Raw genomic sequence first — 23,606 nt, forward strand, 5'->3', positions numbered from 1 at the left:
TTCCAACATGTTCAAATGGGGTTTATTCATCAGTCAAAATGTTAATCTTGAAGGAGCAAAAGTTTGTTCATGAGCTGTCATGCTCGCTAGGCGAAGCCCACAAGTTTCGAAGAAAAAAACGAAAAATAAACAAATAAATAAATAAATAAATAAAATATAACAGAAAAATCTTGGACTTGGACCTCTCTCTTTTGAGCCCACAAAGTCACAAAAATCAAGTTATAAATTCTAGACTTCCATCTCCCAAAAAACCCTGGGAAAAAGATAGTGAGAGAAGAGCTAACAGAGTTCAGAGCAACCTCCAGAGACTGAAGGGAACTCATCTGCAAAGAACCAATTCCCTCTCATATAAACCCTCAGATTGCTTTGCAAACCCAACCGGGCAATTCAATTTCATTCGATCTCTCCAATCAGGTTTGCCCTATTTCCACTACTTTATACTTTCAACCTTTGAATTTTGATACCATTTTGATGCATGTGTTTGACAAGAGGTTTAGGCCTCCTACACTTGGTTGCTTTTTGTGAGCTCTTTTTGTGAATTTTAATGGCATGATTCATGTGGTTACATTTTGATTTGGGGCAACTCTTGATTGCGCCCCATCTTGTCACTCTAACCTGTTTGTTGAGTTTTTTGTGAGGGCTCACATGACTCCTGAAAGGATAGCTTGCTTGGCATTCCACTTTATTTGTGGGATACCATTGGGAGATTCATTCTGATTACCTGTACTGACTCGCTTTCTTTGATGGTGCTAGCTTGAGAGATCTCTGGGTTTCTTGTTTCTTTAATTGTTGTTGCTTCGGATCTTTATCTGTGTGGTAGATCTCTTGATCCCCTTATTTTTCCCGCATTTTACCGCTTTCTTAGCTGGAAGACCTCGATAGGAGGCAATGTTTTTGTGTGTTTACTTTTGTGCCCAAAGACCTCCCAGAAGAGGCACCAGTGTTGAAGACCTACAAGAAGAGGCAATTGACGGATAAAAGAGATTAGTAGTCAATCCCCCGTTATTCAGTGCTTCATTCTTTAAGATCACACTACGTGTCGATGCTTCAGAGAAAAAGCCCAAGATCTTTTGTCCGGTCAGTCAGTGGAGAGGGTTTCACCTTTCTGAATCCCCACTTTTTGTAATGAGCTCACCCTGGCCAGGGTTAAGAGCTATGAGGTCTTATCCTCATTACCCTTTTGATCTGCTCACCCTGACGTTCAATGTTAGTGGTTAAGAGCCCATTTGATTACCTTTCTCATGGCTTGTTTGTCAAGGTTGATATGACCCCTCTTGACTAAAGCCCTACCCATGTATGTTTGAGCCCCCTGGTTGGCGCGTTTACTTTTATGATACATGTTTTGTGTGGTGTGATCGTCTCCTCATAGGATGCTAGGCTTCGTATAGTCTCCCGTCTGCATGTCAATTAAGGTAGCACTGTTCCTTCGTCTAGGACTTCCTTTTTGCATGAGCATTCCTAAAACACAAACAAACTCATTGATTTTTCTTCTCCTAAGAACATGTTAACTCCTTCTACTACAGGCGAGTAAGTCTCCAAAGGCCGAGCATCCGGTAGATTGCGTAGTAACGTCGTTCGCCCAAAACACACTCCTCTTTAACCCCATAGGTAGCCGAGCTACGAAGATTCTGATTCTCATATTCAGATGAGATACGTATGCAGTGGATGCAACATCCGTGCAAGTCATTTTCTTTTGACCCCTCTTTTAGTAAATAGTACATTAGATAAACCCACACCATTTAGACAAGAACAACAAGCATGGATCCCGTAGAGTACTACGGATGCGTAGGGGTGCTAATACCTTCCCTTCGCATAATCGGCTCCCGAACCTGAGATTTAGTTGCGAGACCTTGTCTTTTCCTTTCCTTTTTCCAGGTTTACTTCGAGCGTTTCCTTTCCCTCCTTTGGGATAAATAACGCACGGTGGCGACTCTTCTGTCATTTCTTTCTCGCCGGTTGTTTTTTCGCATCTCCTTTTTCAGGTTGCGACACTTGGGAAGACTTAAGGGCTCTTGAGGAATTATGAGGAAACCTTTAAGCACTTCAGAAACGAGAGTACGTGGAAAAGTATAAAGGTTAGGGTTGAACCCCCTTTTATAAAGGTTTATAGGCTATGGGTGATCAAGGGTCTCTCCCTAGGTCCCCATTCACAAAAGGTAGTTCACGTTTCTTACATGTCAGACAGATTAAGGCCAATATGTTGTCCCGTGTGCGTTCCACCTCAACTGACGTTTGGAAATTTCCCACAACTGATATTTAAATATTCATCCCATTGACACCTCGAAGTCTATCCTAGGCCACACTCGAGAGACTCACCCTAGGTACACCTGAGGGACTAGCCCTAGATATGCCTAAGGGACTCACCTTAGGTGCACATAAGGGACTCATCTAAAAGGGAAAATGCAATTAGGTTAAATCATTTAGCCCTTTCTAAGTTCTCGTGCTTGAGGAACTGTGTATTGGTATATTTGTAAAAGATCCACAAGAGACGGCATAAGAAGTTCACTAAGGAGAGGCGACATAATATATCGCTCTTGCCAACTTCCTACCCGCCTATTTATTGGGATGAGGGATCATCATTTAATTACAGTGCCCGTTTCCTATGTCACCCGCCTTCTATGAAAACGTGAGGGTGACATGCCTCTATCTATAAAGGTACGAGAGAAGAAGTCAAAAAGAGGAAACCATATTCTTCTAAATAATAGACTTGATTGTCCACATCCCATGCTCTTGCGAATAGGTATTGCTCTCTTGGAGTCTAAGATCTAGGCTCAAAGAATTCTTATAAATACTTTAATCTTGAGGTTGGATGTAATATTCAATTCATTGAAAAACACTAGTATACAAAACTTCTCAACATCCTTGCTTGACTTACTCTAATACCATAAAAACCGTAAAAAAAAATCCTCCAACAACCCCACCACACATGATATTGTCACATATTGTACTTTACCAAGCAGAACTTAGGATTAAATTTCAAAAAAAATCATTTACCATCTCATACAAGTATTCTCGACATAAAAAATATTGATTTTAAAGTAAATATAATTTATTAATTTTTTTTACAAAAAGCAATCAAGTAGATTCCATAAAATGGTTGAATGGATTCCATTTATTCTATTAAGAATTATATTAATAGTTAGATGAATAGAATGAATTCATAGTTTAATGGATATCACAATCAATTTGTCATACCTAAATGTTGGACATTACTAGTATATCTAACAAAATACCAAGTATTCACCTTAGTTTAAATAGCTTGTCAGAGATATTTGTTTTTGATAAAGAGTTTGTCAGAAGTTTATTAAAGAAATAAAATCCGCAAGATATGTATTGTAAAAATAAAATATCCAGGATTGTTCATAAGTCTGACTTAGTAAAAAGAAAGCTTGTTCTGAAGTTCATAACTAGTAACGTCTTAACTGCAGCACATGCAAAAGTGCCAAGGGAGTTAAAAGAAAAAGCACAACTCAGAATAAAGAGTACTAAGCCTTTTATAAAAAGATTGAATTTCCATGTGTGATTTCTGGCATACAGCTCCCAGTCTTTACTTAATTAGTACATTTTTTTGGAAGAGTGAAAATTAACTGATATGTTTATATTCTTTACTCGTTGTAACGCTCATAATTGCATGGCTTAAATTCCTCTTTTGATCGATGTAGGAATCAGAATCTAATTTAATCTTAGGCTTTGAACTAAAGTAAAGCGTAGTAGTGAAGTGAGTAGATCTTGTTTTGAACTTTATACATATAGTTGTGTGCTTGCATGATTGAGATCATGGCGATTTCTTTTCTCTCGCACTTTAATTTTGTTAAGTCCCAAGATCACGTAGTTAGTAAATTATATTAAACTATGGAAATCCCAAGATCACGTAATCTATGGAAATCTTCTAAAACTCAACATCATGAGTAATCTGTTCTATTTTCGTGTGTAATCTAGGTAATCATAAATGGTTGAATTTGAAATTTGAAAATAGTCATGCAAGAAGTTATTCAGATGAGTCGCGGAATAGTTCGTTTTGTCTTTAAAACCTTACGTGGCAAAGTTCAAAAATATGCAAAGCATTTTAACTACCACAACGCCTCTAGAGTAAAACAACCTAGTTCAATTGTATGATAACTACTTGTACGGTAGATATCGTTCTAAAGATATTCCATCTGATGGTGTTAAAACCACTCATGGTTTCTTACAAAAACCAGTTTTTGATGCTGTTAAAACCACTCACAGTTTCTTACAAAAATCAGTCTTTGATGGCGTTGACAAGCCACTCGAAATCAGAAAAGATTTTTTTTGAAAGAAATGAATATAAGAGAGAAGGGAGAGATTTCAAAATGTGAAATTTGGTGTGATTAACAAGTGATGGAAAGAATCGTTATTTATAGCTGAGTATCTGACCCGAATAGAGTGAACATAAGAAGTGGAGTGGATCGATCCAAAAAAAACTAATAATTTTTACTTGGTCAGCAAGGAGATCAGAGACTTGGTAGGGAGGAAAAAATGTGACCTAAGTTGATGTTTTCGTTATTAATTTATTAATTGATAATAATTAATAATTAATTAATTCTAACACATAAATAATTAATTAATAATAATTAATTAATTTATACCACACACTAGTTAAATAAATAAATTAATATTAAATAATAATATTAAATAAATTTTCTCCATTTCGGGTACCAAAAAAATATTGGATCAAAGTCCAAGAACGAACCGAGTTGAGTCGGCTGGGAGGCAGAGACGGGCGCACGTGTAATGTTTCATGGTATTGTGTTCTCACCCAACTATAAAATTGGGTACTCCTTGGGGTCTAGCCCAATTCACCCAATTGAAATATATAAACACTACTAAAATATGCTCTCCCTCCTATGTGAGATTTTAATGAACATTTTCAAATTCCCAACAAACACACTAGCTCATACTTGTGCTTATTTATTGCTAACTTAATGTCATTAACTTCTTCCAAGTGCCCACTCCAAGTTTTCAATCATCCCAGAAATATCAACAATCCCCCACTTGAATTTAAAAAGTTGATTTTAGAAGTAACGTTAAATATTTCTAAGATTGTGCATAAGCAAACATTTCTCTCTAGAAAATCCTTTCGTTAGAGGATCTGCGAAATTTTTATCAGTGCATACATGATCCACTCTTACAACTCCTTTAGAGATACAGTCTCTAACAGTGTTGTGCTTTCTTCTAATTTGACGCTTTTTACCATTATAATAACGATTCTCAATTTTTGCAATAGCCGTGGTATTATCGCAGTGGATCAACACAATTGACATAGGTTTTTCCCACAAAGGGATCTCAGCTAGCAAGCATCTTAACCAATTTGCTTCTTCACTAGCAATTGCTAATGCTATCATCTCAGACTCCATCGTGGACTGAGCCAGGATAGCCCGTTTCTTTGATTTCCAAGTTACAACTCCTCTAGCTATATTGAATACATATCCACTAGTTGCCTTGAAGTCATCTGATAAGGCATTTCAATATGTATCATTGTATCCTTCAAGTACAACAGAAAATCTTTGATAATGCAAACTGAGATTCACGGTCTTTTTAAGGTAGCGCATGACTCACTCAATAGCTTGTCAATGCGCATTACTCGGTCTACTAGTAAACATGCAGAACAATCCTACGAAATATGCAATGTCGGGTCTAGTACAATCAATGACATACCTAAGATTGCCAATGATGCTCTCATATTCTGTTTGTCTGGACACTTTCACAATTGTTCTTTAACATTTTCACGCTTGGATCTTATGGTGTGATCGCTGGTTTACGGTCAAAGTAATTATATTTCTTTAAGATCTTTTCCACATAGTGTGATTGATCCAAAGAAATTCCTTGCTCGGATCTCGTGATCTTGATATCAAGAGTCACACTCGCTTCTCCAAGGTATTTCATATCAAAGTTGTTGAACAACAATGATTTCACATCATTAATTACCTGAATGTTTGATCCAAATATGAGTATGTCGTCTACATAGAGACATATGATAGTGCAAATGTAATTATCATATTTGTAATAAACACATTTGTCAATTTCATTCACTTTGTACCCATTTGATATCATTAAGTTATCAAACTTTTCATGCCATTGCTTTGGAGATTGTTTTAGACCATACAAAGACTATTCTAACTTACAGACCTTGTTTTCTTGTCCATGAATCACAAACTCTTTCGGTTGGTCCATATAGATTTCTTCTTCTAAGTCACCGTTTAAAAAAGGTTGTTTTAAGATCCATTTGGTGTATTGTTAAGTTATATATAACGGCTATTGAAATTAGTACCCTAATGGATGTAATTCGAGTGATTAGTGAAAAGGTATCAAAGAAATCTAGATTTTCTCTTTTCCTAAAACCTTTGGCTACAAAGAGAGCCTTGTACTTATCAATTGTCCATCAGGTTTTAGTTTCTTTTTTAAAACCCATTTACAAACGATTGGTTTCCAACCAGGAGGAAAGTCTACTAAGTGTTAGGTCTTGTTAGATTTCAGAGAATCAATCTAATCATTAATAGTTTCTTGCCACAAATCTGCATCTAGAGATGACAAGGCTTCTTAAAGATTTATTGGATCTTCTTCTACATTATAAGCTATATAGTCGGACCTATAGTATTTAGCAACTCTTACTCTCTTAATTTGTCGAAGTTCTGTTTCAGCTTCGTCGTTGCTCTCTGTGCTTCTTACCACATGAATGTGATTTGATTCAGCGCCCCCACTCTTTTTCCATTTGAATGGAAATTTATCTTCATAGAATTCAATGTCATTTTATTCTATGATCCCTTTAGCATTTAGATCATAAAACCTATATGCCTTACTGTTTGTTGCATATCCAATGAATAGACATTTATAGGCTCTACTAGCGAGTTTGACTCGTTTCGGATTCTGAATTCTGACATAAGCTAGGAAGCCCCAAGTTCGTAAATAATACAAGGTCAGTTGTCTTTTCTTTAATATATCATAAGGATAGATCTTACTTTTTGACTTGGAAACTCTATTGAGGATATAACAAACAATCAATAAAATTTTTCCCCACCAGTGAGAAGCAACACCAGAATTCAACATAATTGCAACAACGAGTTCAGTAAGAGTTATATTCTTTCTTTCTTTCTGCTTTACCATTCATGTCAGGAGAGTATGGTGGATTCATTTTATGTACAATTCCATGTTGTCTATAAAATTCATTAAATAACCCAGAATCGTACTAAGTTTCCCTATCACTACGAAGTCTCTTAATTTACTTACTAAATTGATTTTCAATTTCATTCACATACATCTTAAACATGTCAAGCGCTTCACTTTAATTATTCATTAAGTATACATAACTATAATCAAAATAATCATCAATAAAAGTAATAAAATAACATTTACTATTTCTAGTTAAAGTTCTCTCTAATTCACATATATCAGAGTGTATAAGATCTAAGGGATCATCATTTGGTTCCATAATTAATAACATTAGGCATGACTAGTTGTTTTTTACTTGGTCAGTAAGGAGATCAGAGACATAGTAGGAAAGGAAAAATGTGGTCTACATTTAGGCTTAGGTTAATGTTTAAGTTATTAATTAATAATAATTAATAATTAATTAATTCTAACACATAAATAATTAATTAATAATAATTAATTAATTTACACCACACATGGTAATTAAATAAATAAATTAATATTAAATAATAATTTAAATTATTTTTCTTTATTTCGGGTACAAAAAAATATTGGATCAAAGTCCAAGGCCAAGACCAGATCGAACCAAACCGAGCCAAGCTGAGCATGTCGGATAGACGAACAATGATGACATCTGACTTGTATGTGTAATGTTCCATGGTAGCATGTTCTCAACCAACCACAAAATTGGGTACCTATCAGAGTCCAACCTAATTTGCCCAGTTAAATTATATAAACACTACTAAAGTGTGCTCTCCCTCCTATGCAGGACTTTAATGAAGCTTTTCAAATTCACCAACAAATACACTAACTCATATTTATGCTCATTTATTGTCAACTTAATACTAATAACTTCTTCCAAGTCCCCACGACAAGTTTTCAATCATCCCTAGAATTCTAACATAAATGCTAGGTTGTTACTATTGTGGTTAATTCAGCCTGTTTTGAGTATATAACTGGACGTGTATATTGGTTTAAGGATATACCGGGGTGTGTATATCAGATTTTTTTTTCGAAAGATTGTTTTAAAATTAATTTGGGTGGCTAGTGTGTGTATAAATATCATTCCTCATTGTAAATTTATAGTGCAACATTAATAAACTCTTTCTCGTCCCTCATTTTGCAATTTTCTCTCTTCTCCTTTTTATGTTTCCCCAACAAATTGGTATCTAGAGCTTGGTCGATTCTTGGAAACTTGTGTGCTTGATTGAGTTATCAATCATGGTGGGTCATGTATACTTTGCAACACACCTACATGTTCTTGATGGTAAGAATTAAAACAAGTGGGTGAATAAAATGAAGGCGATCTTTGGTGCACATGATGTTAGTGACATGGTGGAAACAAAACTCGAGGCTTTTCCCACTGAAGCAACTGCAACACTGAAGAAAACTCACAAAGAAGATAAAAAGATAGACTGCACTGCCTTGTTTCTCACTCACTAATGTGTTGATTCTAAGGTGTTTGAGAAAATTGCTGATGAAACCAATTCTGATGCAGCTTGGGACAAGCTTGAAAGGTATTTTGGTGGCAATGCAAAAGTAAATAAAGTTAAGCTACAAGCATTGAGGAGGCAACTTGAACTACTACAAATGAAATATGATGAGAAGATAGGTGGTTATATTTCAAGATTTTCAACCTTGACAAATCAAATGAAACAACGTGGTGAGTCTCTCAATGAGGTAAAAATTATTTAAGAGGTGTTAAGAACATGCCTCCCTTCTTTGATCACATAGTGACGACCATCAAAGAAACTAAAGATTTGGATATCATGAAAATTGAAAATCTACAAAATACATTTGAATTCCATGAGATGAAGGTAGCTGAAAGAGAGATTGAAAAACAGGGTGAACAAGCACTTAATGCAAAATTTAAGAAGTTGGAATAAAGCAAAGATAAATGGAAGAACAAAAGAAAGAAACAAAAAAAGTGGTGAAGGCAGGCCTGAAACTTCAAGCAAGAATGATGAAGGGAGATTCAAACATCATAACAGAAGAAAATATTTGATAAAAAGAAGGTCAGATGTTATAATTGTGGCAAGATGGTATACTATGCAGAAGAATGTTTGTTTGGCAAAGGAAAGAAACTCAAAGATGGTGAAGAAGAAGCCAATATTTCTCAAGAAAACTCTAGCTCAGATTCAGGTCCACCTGTGCTCATGGCTACAACTGATGATGTGATGTCAAACTCTCAAAAATGGTATCTTGACACAGGTTGCATCAACAACATGAATGAAAGAAGCGACTGGATAATTGACTTTGATGCAAGCAAGAAGATAAGCATCAAGCTGGATGTCAAAAAATCTATTATAGCATAAGGAATGAGCCATATAGTCATACAGAGGAATGATGGTAAGCCAATTGTGATCAAGAATGTGTTACTAGTGCAAGATATGCAATGTAATTTGGTGAGTGTAAGTCAATTGGTGCAAAAGGGCTTCTCAGTAATTATGGAGGCCGATTGCTTGAAGCTTTTTTATCACAAAAGTAGACTTATTATGAAAGGTTGCTTGTCAAGAAATAGAACCTTCAAGGTATGCATCAAAAGTTCTGAGTTAAGACGCCTTGATGTAACATCTCATGAACACGAGACTGAGTTATGACATGTTCATCAGCATAACAGCTCTATCCAAACAATTTGCCAAATCTTGAACCAGATATATCAAGAATCGTGGAATGCTTAAGTAGTACCGCGCGCGATCACGCAGTTTCACAATTTTTTCTATAAATAGAAAAATGTGTTTTGTCATTTGGGTTCCTAATTTTAGAGAATTAAAGCTTTTTTTACCAATGAGAAGGGAAAATGAAGGATACCATTAGGGGATCATTCATCATCTTCGTAAGTTTTTTTTTTCTTTTCCGTTGTTAAACACATGAAACCCTTAAGGATAAATGTCTAGTTCTCTTGGATTAGGTTTCCTATAAATGATTTTATTCTAAACATGTGATTTATGTAATTCTCTATGGTTGCATATATATAGTGAATTTTTGTTTATGGTTATACAATTTTATTTGAGTCTAATGCTTTCTAAAACTTTATTCTTATTTTACCTGCCATAAAACTTTCGTCGTTGTGATTGGAAAATCCCAGTAAAATGTCTTAATTACATTAAAGTCATTGTAGATTCAAGTACACGACAACTACTCATACCAAGAGATATTATTAAGTAGGAAAGTTGCATGTAACCACAAACAAAAATAGTCTCCAAGAATATAAAACATTACACATTCATTCTCCCTCATTAATTGTTGGTGCTGCTTACTAACATGTACGAATACTAACATTTTAATAAGAGTAGCCTTTGACAAACAATTCCTTCTTGGCTTCCTCAGATTCACCATCACCGATGTACTTTCCAAGTTGAGCGAGTGAGTTGGACTTGGCACGGAAAAGGAGCGCCTCTTGTGCCGCCTTCACGTTCTCTGGGAGGCCGCCCCATGTCTTCAATGCGGTATTTTGGAGAGCTCTTGCATATGAGAACGACACGTGCCATGGGTTTGGAGATTTGTTCATGGCATTCAAGTTGAGGGTTGCTTCAACCTCAGATTGTCCACCGGACAAAAACTACATAACAAAGTACAATATACGACTTTGGTCAGCATAATACTCAGTAGCACCGACACTTTTGATTGAAGGCATGTCTGGTGTCTAACACAACATTGATGCATGTTATTACTAGTGACAACATATTGTATCAGTGTCGTGTTCGGTATATGTGTCAGTGCTTCATTGCATATGAACAAAGATAACAGTTTGGAATACAAAGAATAATGTATTTGGTCAGTGTCACATACCATGATACCAGGGACAGCAGGGGGAATTCTCCTGTGAAGGAGATTGAGGGTGTACTCGGCAACTTTTGTAGGAGAGGCTTTGTCCTTAGACTCAGCTCCTGGAGTAACCATGCTAGGCTTGAGGAGAATACCCTCAAATTGTACATTGTTCTCAGCAAGGTAGTAGAAAACTTCAGCCCAAACCTTTTGGGCTACTTCAAAAGTTCTGTCAATACCGTGTTCTCCATCAAGCAAGATCTCTGGTTCCACAATTGGGACCAATCCATTGTCCTAAAAACCCATTAAATGGACATATTTTAGCCCTTTACTGATGTGATCTAATAACTATGAATTAAAAGAAAGCACTTATATAATTCGAGTGATTTTCTCACCTGACTAATTGCAGCATAGCGAGCAAGACCCCAGGCTGCTTCCTTGACTGCCAGAGCAGAGGGACCATTGGGGATGCTCACAACAGTACGCCTAATATGTAATTGGAATTCATGTGGTTAAAAAAATGAGCATGACAATTAATAAGTATAAAAGGAGAAATAAATGCATGAAATTCTGATTTTGCTTCTTCACGAGATCAAATGGATACTAACCATTTGGCGAAACGGGCACCTTGTTGGTAGTATGCAGCTGACCGAGAGGCAAGACCGTCTAGACCTTGGCACCATGACTCGTCATTGGAACCAGCAAGGGGCACCAGACCCTATTGTTCAATGTCACAACACATAAATAATGGCTTATTGTTTTCATAAGTAGAGATAAACATAAGCAGACATCATAATGGTATCAGCTAGCACTCAAGCTTATTCTTTTCATTACTTGTTCAGCAGCATAGCAGAAATTGAAAAATAATCATCTTACTAACAAAATGCGTAGTTACATAGAGTAATTCCAAATGGCTTACCTTGTCTACTTTAATACCGGGAATAATGTTTTGCTCAATAAGAACATCGACAATCTTCCTTCCATCTGTTGTGGATTGGTAAAGAGTCTCCTCAAAGAGAATGGCTCCAGAGATGTACTCTCCAAGAGTTGGAACTGTAACTAGAAGTGTACGCCATGCTTGGCGGTTAACTTCGGTGTTCTCTAGCCCAATTGAAGCCAAACGCTTCCCGCATGTAGCATTAGACTCATCCATTGCTAAAATACCACGCCCCGGTGAAGCAATTGTTTTCTACATCCACACACAAGCAACAAAAAACAAGACACTAGAAATTAATACAATGCAAGACAAAATATTTATCAACAATTTAAAATAGGAATATCATTTCTTAGATGCAAATTCTCAACAAAATATCCCATATTTTCTAGAAAAATTATAATGAAGCAGCATACAACACTGCATCAACAATGCAAAAAATGGAGTATCATTACTTAGAAGTTACAGCATGTCCAACTAAGAATACAGGAAGAGTAGCTTCATCCATTTTTAATGGCCCTTTCTATGTCACATCTGTTTAATTAACGATTTGGATAGAAGCATAGTCCTGGATAGAACATTACGGCAAAATTGATCCATGAAGCCGATCCCACTTAGTGGGATAAGGCTTGGTTGTTGTTGTTGGTGGTGGTGGGTGTAACATGTATCTCACCTTATCTCACTTTCAACTTCTTAAGTCTACTCTTATAATTTTAAGCCAGTAACGGTTCTTACATGCGACACCCACATGAAATTCAACCATCTTTAGAGGTGAAGCCAAATAAGAACTTGTTCCTAACTTCACGAGCCCAATAAGACACTATTTTAAATGCTCTAAGTAGGTAAACAAGGACAATAATAATTGAAGTTCATCAATAAATACATGCTTTAACCAACAAATTATAATAGTGAATATAAATTTCAATCATGTTAGTTTGAAGAACTAAGTTCAGTTATGACATGCTTCTAGTTTTAGCAACTTGCAAAGTTTTTAAACTCTCATACCGCGGTCTTGACGAGCTCGTCAGCATATGAACCAGCTCTGATGGTGAGGCCTGATGGAGCGGCGGGGTTGCATCTCACGACAGACACAGAAGAAGGTTGGCGGAGGAGGGTTTGTCCCTTCACCCATTCAGACTTGTCAAGAACAAGTGATGACTTGAAAAGAGATGCTGATGCTGCAGAAGCCATAGTTCACTGTCTAACAAAAAAAACTGCAATCTTATCCCTCACTGCAATGAATGAGCCTCTTTACCACACACAACTTATGCACTTGTTTCTCTGTATCTAACTATTTATTATTGTGAAGTGATGTCTCATTTGAGGCTGTTGTGAGCTAACCTATCATCACTTGACATGTGGATGATAACTCCTGCTTGCTTGGCATTCTGCATAACTGGTTTAAATGGATAGTGTTTTTCTAACCGTCTAAAAATTGAACAATAATATATATAATTATGCAGAAAGATATACATTTAATATTTTTCTCCATGTGTTACTAGTAGTACAAATGTATAACATGCACCAAAGACGGTACCAATTATAGTTGTTTGTTTGTAAGAAAAATAAGTGTGAGGCCATACTTGCTTTGCTGTTTAACTAATTTGTCTCCTTCTCAATAATATATGGTCCTGATTTAATACCAGGATTTGGTGAGATTGGGTTAACAAGGTCATCAAAGCATGCCATGTCTAAAAATATACTTTCAATGCATCAATTTCCTCTGCTAAATGCTGGAGCAGAATATGCTGATTCGTACTGTTGAGACCAAATAAATTCTACATACAGTGTAATAGAACAGTGCAAAGTCCACGATCAATGACGACTAAGTTATTACCAGAAAAGCATAAAGATAACCAAACTAGTATATGTACCAGCCGATGCATGAAGCAAATTACTGTAAATGCGAGAAGTATTTTTATACTATATGATAGTTAAAGACAATATCTAGAATTGGTCCAATTGGTAAGGGATTTGAGCTCCTTAAGCAAATGGTCGCGAGTTCAACCACTGACTCTTGCGAATATCACGGTATAGGACACATTCCTTTAACTTGAATGATTGATTATAAAGAATCATACTTCTTATAACAGCTGAAGCAGAAAATGTATCATAATTCAATAATATCAACCATTGAATCCTCTCTCTCCATATGCTTCAAAAAAACTTATGTGTCTGAACCTGCAAGGCAAAAAATTAGGGTTTTGGTGATTTATGATTTTTTTCAATAAAAGTTGCAATTCAAAATACCAATGGTGAATCATCCAAAGTAATCAAGAACCGTTTATCAAGACCTAAACTTGATTCATAATATATATATAAATAGATAAGCTTTGAAGTGTGTGCACAACAACCATTATTGATATCTTGTTTTGTTTGTTTGTAATTTTGGTCCCACAGATCATAAAGGATAAAAGCATCTTCAACCAAGCCATTTATAAAAATAGAAACACTAAAAACTTGGGATTTACCTCAAACGATTGAACTGAGTGAAAACCTGCAATGAAGCAACGAAGCAACACGGTAGTATTGAGTGTATGTTTAGTTTCACTCTAGAACTGTAAAATTGATTGTCGCATGTTAAAAGTTCTCAAATAGAATTAGTTTTGATTATATAATGAATTATAATTTCGAGCCTGGCTATAGAATTGTTTTAGTAGTACACAACACAAGCCTAAAGAATTGGTTTATAACTTCAAAATCAAAAATGTATTAAAACATAAATAAACTTACATGCAACTAACTTTTAATTCTTTGCACCTCGAGTCAAACGCTCGTTGAATGGTTTATAGAATCGTCATAAAATTTTATTTATTTTTGAATTTTTTTTTATAAAACCTTTAAAAAACTACAATGATATGATCGTCGCAATTAAATCGGATTTGAGAGTCGATTACTTAAGGTGAAAGAGCCAAAAAAGGACATTTCGTGTGTAATCCTGCATAATCTCAAATGTTATTAGTTTCGATACGTAGACCAAATAACACAGTGTGAGCAAAAGTTTCCAGGTTCATGGAGATATATAACAACATATAAGTTATCATGCTTCCATATCCACCATTAGAGTCTCCAACATTTATTCCAATAATTACATATCTTATTTGACCTATTGACGAATAAGCAAACATGCATCTCATGCTTGTTTGGATAATAGCAATGAGATTCCCTAATATCATGTTAAGAATAGCTAGGATTTCTAGAAGAAGATGGCGTTCGTTTGATGAGAAATAAAAAGTAATATCCAAAAATTGAGTGGTTGAAGTTGAAGCAGCCACTCTCGAAGTAATTGAAAGAAAAGCAACGATTAGAGTGGGAGAGTCAGAGTCGAAAAGAGGATTCCACACTTCTTTCTCTCATTCGAAATCGTGCATAAGATTTCACTACTACAAATAACACATGTCATGTCGGACGCGAAATTGATTTCACCTCGGTTACAATGCCGATGTAACAAAGGGTGACATAAAAAATGGGAAATTTACCATCAATTTAAAAATAACCGAAGGGTTAATTTAAATAGTCATGGGTTTGAACCACAACAATAACTTTAGTATATTCTCCAAACCAGCTTCATATACCTCTCGGTTTAATAACAAAGTTGAGGAAAATATATATATTTTTTAAATACTCATTACGTTGTTTACACATAATATTAATAAATTAATTTGTTTACAAACTACATTGTTTATACAGAATATTATATTATTTACATAAAATATTAAAGTAAAAAAATGATGTTCTTTATCGTCATCGATGTCGGTGAAGAACAAATGTTGGATATCTTCATCGTCATCATTGTCTAATATAAAACAAAAAAAAAAGTTACATAAATAAAATAAATATTCAATTAAGAGATTATGTTAGAACACAAACCTTTGAACTAGATTTTTCTGTACTTGCAATTCATCACATAAATCTTTGTCAAAGTAAATACACTCTCACCATCCACATATCAAATAAACCTAAATTTTTTATGTTCTTCTAATCTATCACATTGATACTTTTACTTTGTAAAATCTCATGACGCTAAGATTAAACATAGAGGATTTCACTACAACATTTGGGTTTCTTGTGGATTCACCACTATCAAATTTTAATATTCATAATATTTTTATAATGAAGGTTTTATGTTTCACGAGGATCACTAATGACAAATCAATATTAAAATAAATTGACGGCAACGATTTGTTTAAGGACGGTGAAAAAATGAATAAACACGCTACATAAAAAAACAATAAAATCTATTTCAACACAAATGCCACATACCTCTCGATTTTTTTTTAAAACCGATGGGAGAAAGCTTTTTTAATACACAAAATATTAAAATAAATTATTTAAACAAATCAAGAGTTTAACAATGAGTTCTTGGAGAAGAATCTATCTTTTCAAATTTCTTGCAATCTATCCCATAGAGATTTTATTATCTAATCCCTCGGTTATTAAATATAACCGAAGAAATAGATCATTAATTAAAAAAATTAAAAAAAAAGGTTCATCGATTGTTGTTAATATGTGGTTTTCCCCTTGGTTATATGAAAAAACCAAGGTGATATGTGGTTTTTATATTTAAAAAAATAAAATATCGCCCCTTGGAATCATATCACTAGAATAGTAATGATCATCCCTATTCAAAACATAATGTATCTTTTGTATTTTCAAGGAGGCGTTTGAGCTTCTCTGATTATTTCACTTTCCAGGACTCATTTCATTTCCATTTCTTTGTGTCTTCAAATCTAGTTTAAAAGTCTTTTCTTTTTGTTCAAAAAATATCTACAAAAACTTTCAACAAAGATGAAAATGTTTTGTTCGTTATCAATGAAAAATTTGTTGATTTCGATGAGTTGAAAGACAAAGATTTTGATCTAATGAAAACTATTTCCAAATAAAAGTTAAAAGGTTGTTTTGACATGCTTCATGGACCCATCTACACTAATCTCGTAACAGACTTCTCGTTAAATGCCTCCATTATGCAATATGGCCTGACAATATAGTCCAATGTATATGGATTTCCTATCACCATTACTACATCACTTATTGCTCAGACAATAAAGTGTGAAGAGAAAGGTAGTTATGTTGAACATTATAGATTCAACAGTGTCGTCTCAACCCACATTCCCCGAATTTATGCCAACTACAATAAGTCCACCAGTCATGTTACTCTCATCCCAATTGCAAAAGTTTGACATCAACTTCTATTGTCAAACCTCAATCCAAGAGAGAAACAACTAGAAACGCTTACTTCAGATGACAATCATCTTTTGTACTTCCTTATCCACAACGTCAACATTAATCTTTCTCTTACTGTTTTTAATTTAATGGAAATGGTTGTGACCTCTCGCGAGGAAATGACTTTCCTCGTACCACATGCAAGAGTTCTTTCTGAATTTTTCTCTCAGTTAGTGATAGTTAAAAGGGTAAAAAGAGCAGGATTAACTGTTGAAGTTAAGTAGAGTCATAAGTTTGAATATGTGGAATAGTTATTGGTTGTCCTGTTTTTTTGTAATCTGTAATTAATTATCAATGAAATTTTTTATTTCCTTTTCAATCGTATTATTGCCTAATCTTTTTTAGGATAACAAAGATTTTGATTTTTACTAATTAACTTATAAAAACATGAAGAAAATAAATTTAACAAAGAAAAAATGGAATCTGGAAAGACGTCACGTGAGAAATACTAATTAAACCATTGAAAAAAATATAAAAATGAAGTAACTGGGATTCAAAGCGACCTCCCTAATATTTATATCCCCTCGGTTTTTTTTTAAAAACCGAGGTAACATGTTATATTAAAAATAAAATAGGGCTCCCTTATAGATATATTCTCTCGATTTTATGAAAAACCGAGGTAACAGGTTGTTAGCTTGACGCTATCAGAAACTATACTCTCGGTTTTTAGCATGTTCGAGGTGAAATTTTTGTAATAAAAATTGTTATTTATAGTAGTGCTTTCATCTCGCACGACACCTAAGTAATGAAAGAAAGAAGAAGATTGTTTCTTCTTTCTTTTAGTATTTCCTTCCTCGTGTATGTATAAGACCGTACCCATTCGATTTTGACTTTTCATCAAAAAAGGATTAGTAATCCTGAATTTTTCAAGGAATCCTTCATTAGTGGTTGTGAATGACCTATTTTTCTCAATCTTTGTGACTTGCTCATACATAACATAGGTTGAAAAGATTGAGAGATAGAACCATCTGATTTCATTCGTTCTTAATAGCCACAAGATGATCATCTTAGGTTGATCCTTTTGTTGATGGATGCTCATGTTATACTCGTAGTCTCTGAAGGATGAGAACCAACTATGTTGAATCTACATAAACAATTCAAGTATTATATACGTCATTAGTATCATCCTTTGTAGGAACTACCCCGAATAACCAACTTGCAAAAAGAATTTGTTTATCATAAAATGATTCGTTGTTCCTGACTCTACTCCACCTTAATTGTTATTTTAATAAGAAAAGTTATGTCTTGGTCCGAGCGGGAATAACGTATCTCTTCTCCATGTCCATAGAGTTTTGAAAAATTCAAACACCTCAGAAATAGATAAAGAGGTCGATCAGAATTTCTCGAATGAACCACACTCCTTCATATACGTCAAGAGTCCATTGACGAGAAGGGGCTAGGGAAATCTTGAACCCAATTCTTATAGTGATGAATATAGGTGCAATTGATATCCCCGGAGAGTTATACATATGTGTATTGATAAAACCATTCATTATTTCTTGAAGTTCTATCTCTCCCTAGATGAACCATATAGCCAAGAGAAACCATGAACCAGAATATAAGAGCTTGCCCCACCCATGAGTAAATATTTCATAGTAGCCTCATTAGATCGTACATCTTTCTTGGTATATCCAGCTAGTAGATAGAAGCATGAATTGAAACATTCTAGAGCTACAAAGATAGTTATTAAATCGTTAGCACTACGTAAAACATTCCCCCTAGAGTAGCGGTTAATATGAAGGACAGAAACTCTGTTATAGCCATTTCTATACATTCAATGTACTCTACGAATATAGGAATACATAGACTCGAAGATAGTAAAATAAGAAACTGAAAGATTTCGTTGAAATTTTTTGTTTGGAAATTTCCCGAAAAACTAATCATGGGTTCTTCTCTCCATCGGAAGAGCGATGTTGTTATGCTCATTACTAAAATTTTATCAAGATATCTCTTTTTGATCCAAAGTTGAATCGATAATCAAAAGAAGAATTAGGCCCAAAATCAGGATCAATTCCGGAAAAAGAAAACTCCCATCGAAAATAAGCCAATGAAAGGCTTTCATAAAAATTCTCGTAGACTTGAGAATGAGATTTTCATTATGTACATGTCAAATCATGAATTAGCAATTTCATAGATCCTGTTCATGGATTAACGAAAATGTGCAAAAGTTCTATTTTCCTTCGTTATTCTAAGGATCTCTTCCTTTTTGCATATTAGCACCCCTCAAGTCCGTTGTACTCAACGGGAACCGTTTAGTTAGTTATGCGCATTAGTGTTATATTTTAAATGTTCGACTTTTTCGAGTTATTAAAAAGCAAAAAAGGATAAGACTAAAGGTGGATTTTTTATTAGGGCGCCTGACGAGACTTTGAATCTCGCTCCTACATATCTTTGGGTGCGATGGAGAACTCAAGACTACGTAGTTTTGGGTAAAAAATGTTTGTTTGTTGGTCGATTTTAGTGAAATCTATTTTGTCACACTCGCCGAGAAAACATTGCGCCAAAACGGTTAGAGGAGTGGACATTTGCATGGAGTTTGGATAACTGAAGGTTTTCATGAGCGGGAGCAATTGAAGATCAAAGTTATCCAATTACTTGTAATGTGTAATTTTTATCTTGCATTGGTTTTAAACAATATGAGTAGCTAAATCTCCCAATGCTAGGGGGTGTCCCTGATTTAGAATTGTAACGATTTTAAGTTTACATTTGCATTTATAATATTATTTTTACGGTAACCTTTTATTTTGTTTATTGCTTTCTCTTTCGGACCAATCGATATTGATTTGTGGTTATCAATTAGGTTGGACCGCCATTGATAAGGTTTTCATAAGGTTACTCTATAGTAGATATCACCTAGGACTAGGGATAGCCTGTATGAACCAGAGTATTCTTGATATTATAAAACTTAACTTCACCTTAATTGGCTATGGACATAGAAATTATGGTAGATTGATTAAAGGTTTTCTCACCAAGGACTTGGGAGAAAATACCCTTAAGAACTGGTAGTAATTGATATTTGTTGATGCAATAGTGACTCAGAGTTGTTACAGGGATAAATCATACACCTTCCTGACATTATTCCTTTTTCCCTGTAAACCTTTATTTTCATCCTTATTTGCTTTTACCTTTATTCTTAAATTTTTACACCTAAAAACCAAATTAATACTTTTTGTTTAATTGAATGATGATTTAAACTCGATATTGACTTGCAATCCTTGAGATCGACATTCGGGGAATTTCCTCATTATTACTATAAAAGGAAAAATAGTACACTTGCTATTTTCCCGATCAGGTATAGAGTTTTTCCTCACAATATGCCAAAAATCAAAGAGTTCCAACGATACCATACAACAATATATAGAAATTGGATACACAAATATAAAACATATAAATATAAAGACGATAAGAAGCAAGAAAAAAAAATATAAGCAAAACACACAAGCACAGAACAACTAACCTAGGGTGGACTCGCTTAGGAATTCTATAGTCCCTAACATATCGTTAGTTGTCGTAGAACGAAAAATACTCGAGCATAAGAAACACTCGAAATATAAATAAAACCGAGTCACCGCCAAACTTTACTTATTCCCAAAAAGGGAAAGAGGAAATATCAATAAAACCCACGAAAAATAAAAAGAGACTGGTCATCATAACCAGATCGGGTTCAGAAGTCGGTTATGCAATGGGAAGGTATTATCACCCCTTACATCTGTTATACTCAACGGGACCCATTTAGTTTGTTTTGTGCAAGAGTGTTAGTGTGGTATCATTTGCGATCTTCTATTTATAGAGTGAGAAAAGAGAAAGAAATAAAGGAAAGAATTTTATTAAAGTGGTGTCTGACAAAATTTCAAAATCCTGCTCTTACGTATCTCTAAGTGCTATAAAGAACTCAAGGCTACGTAGTTCTACTTACAAAGAACTACTGGATTGATTTCTTTTAAGGAGTGATCCTTTAGACATATCGAGTGACTAAACCTTTACTTGTGGCTCGCTCTTGGAGGCGGAATTCTTTGTTTGTTTCACGTCGATATGGATAAAGCATACTCATTTTATGAAAATGTTTTCGAAGTCGCGCAAGGGCGGAAAACAAGTTTGATTTGTTAAGTTGATTTTAAATGGAGACATGTATTCAAATAGGGAGCTCTGCTGCAGTACTCAAATGTCGAAAAAGGAAGAGGCATAAGCCTAATCACTCTCTTTTAATCCAAAAGTTATTATTAATATGTATGGTGAATTAGGTCAAAGTTCATTAACAGAAGACGATTATTCACACAGCAATGTCCAAATAATTGGAAAGGAGATGGTCGATACCCAATCAATATTTTTCTTCTATAACAGAAATGACTTAATTCAGATATTTATTGTATTTTAATATGGAAGACGAATGTTTGAACATGAAGCTCTACATTAGTATCCAAACATTCGAGAAAGAGAAAGTCTAAACCTAATCAAATTCTTCCATTTTTATTGTGAAAAGCTCTAAAAGGGAACAAGTTGATGTTGAATCAAGTGTCCAAAGTTGATCTATGAAAATAGTTTGGATTATGGGAGAGATACTTGATGTTGGATCAAGCACTCGCGTTGCATTTAATTTGGGAAAAAGGCTCGACGTTGGATCAAACGTTATTTTTTGTTCTTTTCTGAAAGTGGTTGATTTTAATCTTTGAGTTCACAAACAATTAATCACAATACAAATAAAGGAAAGCGGTAATTATTACACGTTATGGGAATGGGGTGCAATTTGTCGAATGGGGATATACAAAGTGATTAACAAGCTCAATCAAACAAACTATAAATAACAAGAAATTCAATGTAAAAATACACAAGAGAAAGACAAGAGATCAGGAATAAATTGGGGTCTAAAGTAATGAATTTAGCAATATGTTAAGCAATCTTATAATGGATTCATATAGGAATCACTCTATGAGAGAACGGCCAACAAAACATAAGCATCTGAGGCGGTTTCGAAAGCTAAATTAAATTTTAAGCTTCGAAATCGCGATGCACTTGGAACCGATGGGATGATTAATCGAATATTCTATTTATCAATTTAAAATAATTAATTAATCAATAAATAATAATAACAATAATAATAATAATAATAATAATAATAATAATAATAATAATAATAATAATAAACAATAATAATAATAATAACAATAATAATAGTAATAATGATTAGTAATAACAATAATAATCAATAATAATAATTAACAATAATAATAATAAAATAAATGATAATAATAATAATGACAATAATAATAATAATAATAATAATAATAATAATAATATCAATAATAATTAATAATAATAATCAACAAAAATAATAATAATAATAATATAATAATAATTGTTAGTAATAAGGATAATAAATAATTAGTAATAATAATAATAATTAGTAATAATGATGATAGTTAGTAAATGATAATAGTTAGTAAATAATAATAATAATAATAATAATAATATAATTAGTAATAATAATAATAATATAATAAAAAAACAAAAACAAAAAAGGAAAAAAAAAGGAAAAGGAAAGAAAAAGTGGGACGGATTGCTGTAGTGCAGAGAGAGAATTTTTTGAAATTTAGCAACCACAATCATGGTTGACATGTGGCAGGGGAATGAAAAATTCAACAATAATCGCAAGTCTATTCTCTCTTCTTCTTCGTGTATTTTGCAGAATAAAAAAAACAAATGCTCTCTCTTTTTTCTGAAAAAAAGGTCATTCCTTTCTCAACTTCTGACAAACAACAAGAACACCATTTTTATTAAAAAGAACATATAAAACCAAATGACAAAAACTTTCTTTCTCACCTATTCTTTATTGAAGAAAACCGTCTGTGATAGAGGGAGGTTGTTGGATGTTGGTTCGTGGAAGCTTGAAGGTAATTTAATGGTGGTTAAGGGCGTGTCACCGAAAAACAGCAAGGCAGATGGAAAGTGTTGTGGACGTTATGGCGCTATATGGAAAATTTTGTTTAGATCGCGGCGATGCTGAGCTGTGAAGAGCCAATCGGAGAAAGCATTATTGTTTTTGGTTAGAGAAGTGGAAAGAACGAAAAGGAGAGGCTACCAACGTTTCTGCATTCTTTTTCTTTTTTGTGAGTCTTTCTTGTATATTAAAAGTGAGAGGAGTGGTTGTTTGTTAGGAGCATGAGGGTTGAAATGGTGTTTAGATGTGGTGGTGTTTTGTTGATTTTTATGGTTTGTGACATGTTAGTAGTAATGAAGGTAAGTTGTGAGAAGAAAGCATGAGGGTAAATAAAACGTGTACTGAATGATCTTCCTCCTCAAAATTTCTCTTTTTTTTTACATCCCATCATTGAAAATTTTCTCTCTTTTGGGATCTCCACCCAAAAAATCACCTCTTATTTTATGATTTTCTATGCCTATTGAAAGAGAGGAATATATATGAAGCTACACGTCTGCTTCCTCTTTCCAATTTTTTTACTTTTTTTTCTTTCTATTTTGAATTATGAAAGAGAGATGCTCAGAGTTAGGGCTGGATAAT

At 34.1% G+C, this 23,606-nt stretch overlaps 1 protein-coding gene across 2 annotated transcripts; it reads right to left on the bottom strand.

The window, feature by feature from the left end:
- Window positions 1–10,173: 10,173 nt before the first annotated feature.
- Window positions 10,174–14,504, bottom strand: LOC127103538 (fructose-bisphosphate aldolase 1, chloroplastic). Of its 2 annotated transcripts, NM_001427013.1 has the most exons (8): window positions 14,341–14,504; window positions 13,951–14,050; window positions 12,875–13,257; window positions 11,855–12,124; window positions 11,544–11,653; window positions 11,331–11,421; window positions 10,960–11,229; window positions 10,174–10,729 (listed from the first exon to the last, which is right to left on the bottom strand). In NM_001427013.1, the coding sequence occupies exons 3-8, from the start codon at window positions 13,058–13,060 to the stop codon at window positions 10,451–10,453; spliced, it is 1,206 nt and encodes a 401-aa protein (NP_001413942.1). In that variant the 5' UTR covers window positions 13,061–13,257; window positions 13,951–14,050; window positions 14,341–14,504; the 3' UTR covers window positions 10,174–10,450. The 2 variants fall into 2 exon arrangements, with proteins under 2 accessions (NP_001413942.1, XP_050896746.1); XM_051040789.1 differs by lacking the exons at window positions 13,951–14,050; window positions 14,341–14,504 and having other exon boundaries at window positions 10,307–10,729; window positions 12,875–13,615.
- Window positions 14,505–23,606: the final 9,102 nt, after the last annotated feature.

This window comes from Lathyrus oleraceus, chromosome 7, assembly GCF_024323335.1.
Source record: "Lathyrus oleraceus cultivar Zhongwan6 chromosome 7, CAAS_Psat_ZW6_1.0, whole genome shotgun sequence".
NCBI classification, from domain to species: Eukaryota; Viridiplantae; Streptophyta; class Magnoliopsida; order Fabales; family Fabaceae; genus Lathyrus; species Lathyrus oleraceus.